This window comes from Sceloporus occidentalis, unplaced genomic scaffold, assembly GCF_023333645.1.
Source record: "Sceloporus occidentalis isolate IW3139 unplaced genomic scaffold, rSceOcc1.0.p SCAF_199, whole genome shotgun sequence".
NCBI classification, from domain to species: Eukaryota; Metazoa; Chordata; class Lepidosauria; order Squamata; family Phrynosomatidae; genus Sceloporus; species Sceloporus occidentalis.
In genome coordinates this window covers 934,867-947,333 of record NW_028317179.1, presented here as the reverse complement: position 1 = coordinate 947,333, position 12,467 = coordinate 934,867, and the positions used below count along the sequence as shown (strand labels likewise).

The 12,467-nt window shown below is 40.8% G+C and overlaps 1 protein-coding gene across 1 annotated transcript; it reads right to left on the bottom strand.

Annotated features, from left to right (window-relative positions):
* Positions 1 to 585: 585 nt before the first annotated feature.
* On the bottom strand, positions 586 to 11,800 carry LOC149278169 (HHIP-like protein 2). Its single transcript, XM_089502277.1, has 9 exons — positions 11,597 to 11,800; positions 8,379 to 9,031; positions 7,444 to 7,587; positions 6,456 to 6,787; positions 5,494 to 5,620; positions 5,239 to 5,384; positions 4,070 to 4,151; positions 1,346 to 1,428; positions 586 to 1,115 (listed from the first exon to the last, which is right to left on the bottom strand). Exons 1-9 carry the CDS (start codon positions 11,660 to 11,662, stop codon positions 586 to 588), a joined length of 2,163 nt encoding a protein of 720 aa, XP_089358403.1. The 5' UTR covers positions 11,663 to 11,800.
* Between the last annotated feature and the right edge of the window lie 667 nt (positions 11,801 to 12,467).

Below are 12,467 nucleotides of genomic sequence, written 5' to 3'. Positions count from 1 at the left end.
CTACAAAGACCCCGTAACGTTTATGGAAAAATTGCCAAATTATCCATTTTCGTTACGGGAAATGACAGTTATATACCCCGGTAATACCAGACACTGACGAGAATACTAGGAACACGAGATGTTCCCAAACGCAACCGAAGTACATGAAAGTATTTTTATTTTTTAGGCACTGGGTAAATTTTTTAAAAAAGTTTTAACTGTAAAATGTTTAAATAAAAAGACTTGACCAGAGAAACCTTCTGCAAAGAAGGCACAAGCTGACCCTGTGTAATGATAAATTTAATAAGATGACTTTAAAAAAAAAATAAAAAAAAATCCCTGTATTAACTATACACTATGCAGGGCCGGCTCAGCGATCTGAAGCAATAACCAATATGTAGATTGGGAGCTGTCAAATAGGAATTAATTAGTGTTGAACAAAGACATTGTGAAATGGCGCCTTTCCTCCAAAAAAAATGTACATAATAGGTAAAAAAATATGTAAAAAACACATAGAAATTAATTTGGCCCTTTAATTCATCAAAATACATCAATTAAAAAAAAACAGTTTTTTGTTCAGTATCTGATCTGGTAGAAAATATTTAATCAGCTCTCTCTAGGTTTTTTCTTAGCGTCTTTTTTAGTGATTTTTGTTGTAGGAGATCCTGGTGTTAACTTTGGCTTTTTGTTTTTCTTCTTCTCCTTTGAGGGTTTTGGCGTTGAGTCTTTTTTCTTAGAGGTGTCCTTCGGTGTCTTCTTCTGGATTATGGCCGGCTCTACGACATCGTTCTTCATTTGGGGTTTCAGAGGCGAGCGAGTCGTTGGGATCTGCGCACTTTTGGGAGGCAAGGGTTTTTTTGTAGGAGATTTTATTACCGGGGGTCTAGTTGTTTTCGTTTTGGAAATCTTAGGAGGCTTCTTGGACACCGGCCTGGGTGATTTGGTGGTCCTGGGTTTCTTTGCGGTTGTCGTCCTCACTGGGGATTTAGTTGTAGTTTTAAAGCTAGTAGTGGCGAGTTTCATGGTAGAAGTCACTCGTAAAGGTGGTTTAGTTATTGTTTTGGGCACTTTGGGTACCACCTTGGGTGGCGTCCAGCGTGGTTTATATTCTTCACTAAGAATTTCAAGAACGGTTCCTAATATATTGCAAAATGGGAAACAAACATGAATAAATAAATGTATCAACAAATAAAAAAGACCAAGACGTGATTGGTTTTCCAATAATAATGACTTCTATGGTAAAGCAAAGAGATAACAATAGATTGGAGACTCATTTGGGTAAAATGCATTCAACCTGACATATAAGGTTTATTAAATGATATAAAATAATCTTGGACCAGGCCCTTGGGGCTAAGCACCAACTCACTCTCTTGCGGAACAAATGGAGTTAATTTTGATCTCGTCTTCACCAGAAGAGGCTTATATTTACACTTTCCAGGTGGTGCTCTCCTATAAACAGATCACAGACAGAAGAAACGAGAACCCTTATCATTACAAGTCAATAAAATCCAAACAACAGAGTCCAAAAACATCTTAAAGCGGCCTTTTAACGGACTGAGTGCTTGATTACTTTACAAGGAACCTTTTGAAGAGCGCGCATGCACGCTACGCGCGATGGACATGCTTTAAAGTGGCAGTCGTGTCTTTTTTGGTTGTCCTTTGCCACATTTTGCCACGCATCGCAGCTTTACTGTGAGTGATCCTTAAAGGAACATATATACATTATTATATGCTCAATGTATACATTTCTTCCCAGTATACATCTTGAGAATTCCTTATTTTCTGTAACTCTGTGTCTAGCTAGAGCACAATATGAAAAAAAAGTGATCATTATTTAATTTGCCTTAAAATAATGATTTACAACAGTTTCTGTACCATGTTAAGCAAATGGACCAAAGCAGGATAGGGATTTTAAGTTGTATATTGTGCTGATATGGAAACAAAGCCTTGGAACCTGTATGATGTAAGTCCTAATTGTTATGTCCTATTTACTCATTGTACAGCGTTGCAGGATATGGTGGCGCTATGTATACCATATATATATATATATATATATATATATATATATATATATATATATATATATATATATATATATATATATATTGTATAACCTTTCTACTGTTTCTTTAAACATTATGGATATTTTAATGGCGGCATGACAACTAATATTGCATTGGTATTACAATAACTAATTATAATGACACTCGGGGAACTCCGTTCCCTAACGCTCCGTTACGTTTGGAGGGGTCACAGTCCTAGGTTGCGGTACACCGTTCTTACCCGCTCCAAAGACATGGGAGGCCTGGCATTGCCCGATTTTCTCGCTTATTACCGTGCCTCCCACTTACAGCGCCTTCTCAAGTGGAAATTCCAACCGCCATCGAAATTATGGATCGCTCTGGAGCAATCTACCGCACACTTCCCCCTCTCCTCCTGCATGTGGCTTCGCCCGGGAGCCCTGTTGACCCCACTCTGCACTAATCTGTTTGTTCGTGCCACTCTAACTGTCTGGAAATCCCGTTGGGTTGGAGGAATCCTTTCCTCTTTCCCCTCTCCGCTGACGCCCGTCGCAGGCAATTTAGAATTTGCTCCGGGGGTGGAGCACGGGTATCTTTCCTCGATGGGCTTGAACCCTAAGGCCTGCATTTCTGACTTCTGGGACAATGGTGCTCCCCTGTCTGCTGAGAGGGTCTTCCCGCCTCCCGGCCCTGGTATACTCCATGGATATCGCTTTTCACAACTCACGCACTACATCCACACACTTCCTGGTAAACATAACCTCACGGCTTTTGAGCGGATCCTTCAATTGGATAAGATACCTCGGGGTGGGGTCTCAATCACATACCAGCTTTTGAACACGGATACCCCTACTGCCCCCCCCCCCTCATTTATGGGTGCTTGGGAGGAAGCCCTAGGGGAAGTCCTCACTGACAACCAGTGGGAGAAGGTTTGTGTTTTAACTCAAAAAAATTTAACAAAGGTTCTGTAGCCTCAAAATACCAGGAGACGGCATATAAGATTCTCACTATGTGGTACAGGACTCCGGTCTACATTGCTAAGATTAGCCCGGGGAGTGATCCGTCGTGCTGGAGGTGCGGGGAGGAGATTGGTACGTTTTTGCATATTTGGTGGGATTGCGAGAGGATCAGACCCTTTTGGAGGGGTGCGCTGCGTGGTGTGGAGGAGGTGTCAGGTCGTGAGGTGCCATATTCCCCTGGTCTTTGCCTCATCTCCCACACGGGTGAATCCCTGACTTCCATGAAACGTTCTGTTTCTAGACACCTTCTTAATGCTGCCCGTTCCCTGATCCCCCGATACTGGAAACGCACTGAAGCCCCGTCCCTTCGTCAATGGGTTACTCAGGTTGAGGAGATTAGAGAGATGGAGGAATTAGTCCACCTGTCCACGGACAGGATGGAAGCATTTACTAAGGTCTGGGCAAGCTGGTTTTCATTCCTGTCATCCCCGGTTCTAGCTGCGCTTGAGGTGATGCGGTTTGGCAGATCCTGTCCTTACTCTCTGGTCTCTCCCCTCTTATTATCCTTGTCCCCCACTCTATTCCCCCTTCCTTCTTTATTATTCTCTCCACCTCCTCCACCCTTTTTTTTTTATTTTTTTTTTTTGTTTGTTTGTTGTGTGGCCCGGGCGGGTGGCGGATACCACTGGGGACGATGTGTTTCGGTGGCCTGAACCACCGTAACCCCTCGTGTGTATCCATTGTTCTGTTCTGTCTGATTTGACTGTTTTCATTCGTCTTCCCCTTATTGTCCCCCTCATGCTTATGCATGTTCTGAGTTATGATGTGAGATTACTTGACCATGCACCATAGGTTATGCTCTGTGATACTGGAGACATTTACACTCACCTGTAATCCACTGTTTATTTTTCTCTCTTTGATTGTTACACGAGCCACCCCAACGTGCCAACGTGATTTACTCTGCATTGTCTGACGCATGTTTAAGGGGCTCATTCTCAGTTTTGACATTTATACGTATCTCATTGTCTGAGTGATCTTTATTGTACTGCCTTGTGTTGCTGTACCCCATATGTGTCAATAAAAACTTTATTTACCTATAATGACACTCACCTCGAGGGATCTATAAATTTATAAATTGATCCTCTTGGACTAAGTGAACCTGGATCAGATGTGGCCAAAAAATACAATTCCCCTAAAAAAAGAAGAAATTAAAAAAAAAGCTTTTCTTAAATGCTTGAAGTTCCAAAAAACATACACAAATCAGACACATTTTTTGCACACATGATAGATTTTCGAAAGATAATCAAGAAACCATAAGGAAACCTGACAATAAGTAGCTAAAAATAAGAAATAAACTGCTTTTCCTTGAAATAATAAAATTATGATGCTTAAGATGCTTTAATAATGGACTTTGTTATTTGACATAGAACTAGTGATTAGGATAAGGGTATTTAGGTAAACACGTATAGATTTAATTTGATGAACTGTATCCAGAATAATATCCTTAACAATTGTCCCAAATTCATCACAAGAAATATTGGAGGTAAGATTTCAGAAGGTCCAACTAGTATCTCATCACGCCACTGCTGGGGTGTCCTAATAGGCATTGTGCATGCGCAGTGTGGGCAGGAGGGAGGTATTGGGTATAATAAATAAACCCTGCCGCTGGATAATGCGGGTGGTTCTTAAACTGGCATCATGCTGATGGTTAAGTATGGTCCAGAAGTCCAGGTTCACCATCGCAGGGCTTTGACTTGTCGGAGTTACAGAGGTAATCACAGAAACAATGTGACAGCACTCAACTCAGCACTCAACTCAACTCAGCACTCAACTCAGCACTCAACTCAGCACTCAACTCAGCACTCAACTCAGCACTCAACTAAGTCAACTCAAACTCTTTTACAAAAGTCGAGTTCCTGCCAAGTTAAATATTGTGAGTCTCCTGTGGAGTTGGGTTGTATTACGATGGTTGTTTGACTCATCCCTTGTCTAGTTGCTAATTGAGTTTCTCAGTCGAGTTGAGGTCAAGTGGGGTCACCTTATGTGACCCCAGATTACAATTGTCCTAGTAGGTTTGGGCTGGGACCACCTAGAGGCCTCTGAGAGTCTTAATCTGGCACAGAGCCCTGAGAAATTCCAGCGCATGGATATACGCTCTACTTTTTCATTGTTTTTGTATTTATTTTTGTTAATTGTAAAATTGTGAAAAGTTCTACTTTGGAACAAGCTCTGCGTGGCTCCTCTATGACTTTACCCGTTTCCTCGGTGCCTTTCCGTACCTGCTTCATCTTCTGCAAATGAGATTATGAACTTGTTGTAGTTGTTGATCAGATTTGGAAAAGCACAGACTGTGTTATCTCCCATACAAATGTCTTGTTTTACCCACTGGTTTGTACTCTCATCTTCATGCAATGCCATGAGCCGGCTGAAAAACAAAAATTAACCATTTCCAAGAATATACATTAAAAGCTACAAGGGAAAGGGGGGGGGGCATGGCCGATGTCCTTTGCGAACAGCATGTGATGCTCTCTTACCCATTCATGAAATCTCCAAAAATGTAGATGCCGTTGAGATTCGGATATTCACAACCTCTGTAGACATAGCCACCTGTCACCGATTTTCCAACACTATGGCCATAAGCAAATATTGGTCGGACGTCCTCTGTAAAACACAAAATGAGAGAACGGACCGTTTAAAATGTAGTTCTGGTTCGACTGGGGAAAAAAAAATGCCCTAATAAAAATCTATATAAACTACTAGAACCAAGAAGATCATCAGGTTACGCTTATATGTTTAACAGACACAGTCAGCCGTAATGAATACGAAGATGTCTCGCACGTCAAGCAAATGCTTCAGATGGCGCAGGTGGCAACGATCCCTAAGCCTTAGCTTGGATACCTCTTGTGGCCATATGAAGATCCGTCATTAAATTGCCCAAACTCAAATAAAAACAATTAAATTAATACATAATAATAATACATTAATAATAATAATGATACATAATACAATATTCCATGATATGGTATTTGGCTAACTGGGATCCATCAAGGGAGTCTCTTTGGTAAGGTCAAGTTGACCACTGAACACTTGAAATGTGGTAATTAAATCAAAGCATGAATCCCGTCCACCATATAGGTCACTAAATCTGGCCAAAGTCTGAGACATCTGGCTGGACCACGTAATCAATCTGCTCCCCGGTCAGCCAATATATGCGGCTCGACGACCATCCTGGACGACAGAAAATATGACCCTCAATCACCTTTACTAATCTGATCGTTGCATACATTTTAAAGGACCTAACATGGACATATTCACGATGACGTAAAAGTAAAAGGAGGCTTGGAACACATTGCTCCAATGTTGATGTTTGATGTTCACCAGGGACATGCCGATCAAAAGCAACGTTTATAATCTGAGAACAAAAAATTATTAGTAACTACGAGCACATTGGGATATGTATCCTAAATGCTGTAGTTAATTAAAGATCATATCTTACTTAAAGAGGCATTTAAACAAAGCATTATGTCGAAGCATTCCAATCCTTCTTTGGCCCTCCAGCCATAGTTTCCCCCTTTATAAATGATATCAACTTCTTCGTATCGACTTTGTCCAACGTCACCGCAAAATATTCTTCCTCGTCCTTTTGCGGTGAGAGGGTCTCCTTGATCCACAGAACATCTCCACATATTTCTAACCCCATATGCGTAAACCTCTGGTCTGGCATAACGATCCGATAGAAATGGGTTATCCTGCGGGATTCCATAGGGCTTTCCATCAGTAGGCTTTCTGTCTACATCTATACGGAGAACTTTACCAAGCAAGGCGCTCCTGTGGACAGAAGCAAAGAATTAATTTGGGGGGAGTCTTAGCAGCTGCTGTTTTATATGTTGTATAGTAATCTGTGTTTTAGGATTAGAACCATACAACACATTAACTACATTAATATCTGGTCGAAGATGAGGCTTGAAAGCTTGAAGGAAATGATCTGGATTCTTTCTGGGTTTTTTTAGAATGAAAGCAACTAATCTGAGCTGGGGGCACAAAGGACCGTTGTGGGTGGACATTTGTTTTATAGGGGAGTGAATGGACATTAAGATGCTCATATGTCTTGGAGATACTGAGTCAAAAGAAATCAAAATATTTTCCTATTTTGTTAAAAAAAAAAAGAAAGGAAAAATAATTCTGGTAAAAAGAGCTTCTACAAACATCTACATTCTGTCGATGGTAAAGAGAACCCTTTACTGTATCTACAGTAGGTGACTACTTTTGGCGTTGAATAAATACCCTTGCTAAGGTAGCACCACTCTCTTTTTAGGTCTTCCGAGGTGGCCCTCTGTCCTCCACACACGGCATTTAAGGTCTATAAAGGAACATCTGTTTTGATGTTATCCCAATTTCTGGCTTCCAACACGTGCATGTGACATCACTTCTTTTAATTACAATAATAGGATAAATAGAATCTTTTAAATGAATGAATCACTCACTTGTTTTGTGCGTTTCCAAATAATCCGGAGGGATCGCCATTTAAGCCTCCATCCCCTGTGAATATGTAGAGGTATCCATCAATCCCAAAAAGTATTTGTCCTCCGTTGTGATTTGGAGCTGGTTCTTCTATCTCCAGAAGATACCTATAACATTTCAGATTCAAAGTAAGCAACGGCCAAAAAAACAATTTTCAAACTGAGAGATGTCTTAAAAAGTTTCTTTAAAAGCCCTGAATACCATACCGACAGTTTGCTGCCGAACTGTGAAGTACCGAGGCTGGGGCAGTGTGCCCAGGATCCCAGGGTGCCTGCTGTTTTGGGGGTGCAGTCACCCTGACAGTGCCCTCCAGAGGCAGATTGAACTGTCCGCCACTGGAAGAGCAGGGCCAGATGAGGAGATCATGGATCCCCATCTAACTGGCCCAAAATGAAGGAAGAATGAGGTCTGTTCCTGCTGGCTATGGATGATGAGCGCCACCATGTAATGTCATACCCACGAGAGAGCTTGTGGGTATGACATTACAGAGAGAGAGCTCTAAAAACAAAGGTGTTTAGGAAGAGACCTTACGGGGGAGAGAGAGAAATAAAGGGACATGATAGAGAGAAAGAAAAAGAGAAAGGGAAGATATATATATGGAGATAGGTAGGAGAAATTAGGAGGAAGGAAAGGGAGAGAGAGAGAGAGAGAGAGAAGAGGGAGAGAGAGAGTTTTGGAAAATGTTTGTGTGAAGTTTGTAGGTTAGGCCAAGTGTGTCTATGTATAGGCAAGTAAGCATGTGTAAGGGCAAGGGAGTACTAGGATCTGGAGCTGGGGCCCTATAAAAAAGAAGCCATGATCACCAATACTCTAAAATGATGAGAGCATAATGTATAATTCTGGGATATACAGATTGAGAACATTTAAAAATAATCTAAAACTGGTGGGTTTTTTTTACCTTTCTGAAAGCGGGTCTGCTTTATTCATGTCTTGTGATGATACTTGGAGCTCGCTAATTCGGACCTTTTCGACATAGTTTTCATCAATAGTGGAGTAATAGACATAGAACTTCCCGTTGCTCTGGAATTTTGGATGGAAAGCCATTCCAAGGAAACCCCTTTCATCTCCGTACCAAGGAGTGGTCACAACGGACTCCCTAATGTTTAGGAACGGTTCTTCCAGTTTCCTGCCGTCTGGTAAGTAGACCCAGACGAATCCAAGCTGCTCTGCCACAAACATTCGGTGAGTGCCATCGTTAGCATGAAGCATCAGGACAGGATTCCGCAATCCATTAGCAACTTCCATGAGACACAGTTTTAAGCAGCCTTCTGGATCCTCCACCACTGATCCAAGTTTGTAATTCAGGTCTGTTTTTTCGATGAGATCTGGGAAGCAGTAGTCGGGGTCTGGTAAACTAAGCAAATTACAAAAGCTGACTTCATCCATCCGATAGGCTTCCTGGATGTGGTTGTCATCCGTCAGAAACGGGATGGTACTGTGGCATTTCATGTAGAACTCAGAACAGTAGTTGAAGCAGAGGCCGGGAAGGATCCTGAGTGGCGTATAAGGGTCTTCAGCATCATATAAATGAGCGGCATAGGGAGAGCACTCCTGGATGGGGAAATAGTTCAGTATGTTTGATATATAGAATATAGACTACTACGTCATATAAAACACCTAATGACTGCACACATATATTCACCAATTCCGCTTAAAATCAGTTATATACAGCCTGGCCTTCCAATACAATCATACGTTCCAAAAAGATTAGAGCCAAACGTCTATTCTGCAGGGACATTTGGAAAGAAGAAGAAGAAGAAGAAGATCAGGAATATTCTCCCTAAATATCATCTCCTGGTTGTTATCTAGAACCAAATAATAAAACCCACTCAACTGTATAATCATGAACTTGCAACCAATACCTCTGAGCACCAGACACCTAGAGACATCTTTGTAGAACCGCATGTCGGAGCATACAGCCAGCCAAACGTGATGGTGTTCTGGTCAGGAACAGACGTTGATCCGCCATCTCTCACTTCAAGAGGTGTGCAAATTTAAAGGGACCTCTCAGCTATCATTTGCATTGCAGTTCATATGGTGTCTGGAGCATCTCTTTAGGTCTTAGTAAGGTAGATGTCGGGTCTTCCCTGAGGACACATTGTGTCCTAAGTTAACCCTCAGCCAGAAACATAACGGGAGCTGTAAGTACAAAGAGGTTGGCGTACTTGTGGAAATGTATTTTTCTACTCATAGTTTGTTTCTTTACCATGTGGCAGGCTGGCCATGTGTGTTTTATACACTAGGAAGTATTATCATTAACAAAACATGGGTTTATGTTGAGAATCTGTAAAGGATTTTGTGCAAAATCTTACAATTCCAATGCCATAAATGTTTGGGACAGATGGGGTGCATATGGCCAAATGTTGAATGGATACTCATATATGGACATTTCTCCAATGGTTCTATTAGTCATACAAAACAAATAACTATTAGGATGATATACGCACATTTTAACATATGTCATTTTTATTTTGTGTGTTTCCTTTTCCTGCCCGAATGCAGATGAGAATAGCAATGTCCCAATCTCTAGGGTCTGTTATTCAACTCTTATGTTGTCCCAGCTGTCAGTCATGATAGGGGGCTGTCAAGCATTTCAGGATAATACAAGATACAAAGGGTGGAAGCAGAGTTATTTCAGCAGTGAAAAAGTCTGAGTTCTCTGAAGTACCTGCTGTACATATATTGATTATATATGGGATATTAATTAAACTGTGATATCAATTTAGAGAAATAACCTATGGAAGTGGTCAAAAATCTAAGTGATTGTTTACAAATCCCAGTCCTTCCCAGTGACCCCTGATACCTACAATTCTGTAAGACATAGGAACCACAATCACATGAGAAGAATGGCTACAATAGTAATGACTGATTTACCAGTGGGGTCTTTTGCCTTCTCAATCAGCTAATAAGGGTTTGTGGAACGGTTGAACTTGATACACATTATGTCTTTTTTCAACCAATATGTAACTACGTAACCACAATTGAGAGAAGAATGAGAAGAATGGCTACAAAGGTGACGACAGCCATCGTTACACCAATGCTCAATCATATAGTTGCCCTGAGTACCCTGAGCGTCTCTTGGTTCCCGTGTACTGGTACCAGGATTTTGGAATCCTCTCGATTTAGTAGAGGTGCTCCACAGCCACCCAGCGAGCACAATGATATGCCCATCGGGACACCTCCTATTCGCAGAATCGCTTCTCAGGAAGACAGGTTCTAGAATGAACTATTAGTGAAGCATGAATCCAGCCCTATTAACTTCCCTTCTGTACTTTGTTAAATCCATGTATCCATCACATTCCCTACATCTCCCCCCAAGCCAAACATATTGAGACCCCTTAGCCTTTCCCGATCATTTTTATCCTACAAACCATTGACCGTTTTAGTCCTGCTCCTCTGAACTCTCTCCAAGATGTCAATATCCAAGTGCATTACTCTACATTTATCAACATTAAACTGCAGCTGCCCCTAAACTATTTTCTTTTGGCTTATTCCACCAGGAACGTCTACCCTGTTGCAGATCTTTGTACCATCTGCAAGAAAACATACCTAAGGCCTTCAAGATCTTAGTCAATGCATGAAGCATGTGGAATAAAATGTTCTCATTGGATGTCCTTGTATTAAAAAGAACACTACCATTAATTCCGTCTATAAACTTATGCACCTTTAAGCATGATTATGTATATGAATTGCCTCCTGTGGGGTAGCAGAGCAGCTACCTCGCTATGATCCTGTTGATATCTAACGCTTCCGCAGATGCAACATCAGACCCGAGCTGTGTTTTTTCTTTCACCTATTAATGCTAACTACAAATGATCCAAAATAATTTGGGATCAACTGGCATAAGGTACAGAACATACACCTGCTGTTATATATATATATATATATATATATATAACATATACATATCAACCCTCCTTACTGATGTGAGTTTGCCATACCACGCCACAAAAGTCCTGTATATCATAATAGCAAGCTTGAGAAATGCTTCTAACTCTTTGAAAGATTCCAGATGAAAACAAACGTAGAGAAAAGCAGTTAAATACTGAGAAACGAGAAGCACGCAGATACACATATCAGTAATAATGAACATGTTTAGTTGAAGTGCAGCTGTACCTGGCATAATATGTTTTTAACGTAGCTCCCGCATTGTGTTTGCACTTCAAGATCAAAGGAATCCATGATAGTCCAGTATTTCTCAGCTATGGCGTTATCTTTCTCCTGATCACAGCATCCAAAGTTCTCATATTGAGAACAAAACTCCAAGTGGGAGGCAGGTTTAAAAGGAGGTCCATAATCCAAACATTGGGGGTGACCTGAAGCTTTACCTGCGTTGGAGATAAACAGGTAGAAGGCAATTCCAAGAAAGAATCTTGTAGAGCGCTCCGTGCGCACCACTCCGAGCCGTCCTTGAGTAGTCATGACCGAAACTTCACCCTCTACTACTGAACTCCAACATTTTCTCAGGGATTTTAAACCTGCGCTTCACGCTCCTCCCAGCACTACTGATGTCCAGCAATGTCCTTCCCCTGCCACTGAAATACTACTTTCTGTTCATTCCAATGTTTACTTGAATTCCCCTCGTTATTCCTCCCATCAGGTGAAAAGCTTAAAAGGCAAAAAAAGATAAAATCAACGCTTGCTTATCCCGTTTCCCGGTGAAGCCTGATAACAACCAGTCTCTACGAAAGTGCTGAAATGTTTTACTAAATTTTTGTTTTAAAAAAAGGCACAAGTAATGAAGTTGTATATTTTAGCCCTGGATACATATACATATACACATATACATATATATTACACATATACACATATATTACATATATACACATATACACATACATATATACATATAGACATATATATACACATAGATATATACACATATATATATATACATATATACATACATATACATATACATACATACATACATACATACATATATATATATATATATATATAGCAGTGGGGTTTAATAAACAGGGAG

Coding starts and splice junctions, on each gene's coding strand:
- LOC149278169 (XM_089502277.1), bottom strand. CDS start 11,662: ATGGATTCCTTTGATCTTGAAGTGCAAACACAATGCGGGAGCTACGTT. Junction 6,788..7,443: donor TTTGGAAACGCACAAAACAA/GTGAGTGATTCA, acceptor TTCTGTCCACAG/GAGCGCCTTGCTTGGTAAAG. Junction 5,621..6,455: donor TTGTTTAAATGCCTCTTTAA/GTAAGATATGAT, acceptor TGTGTTTTACAG/AGGACGTCCGACCAATATTT.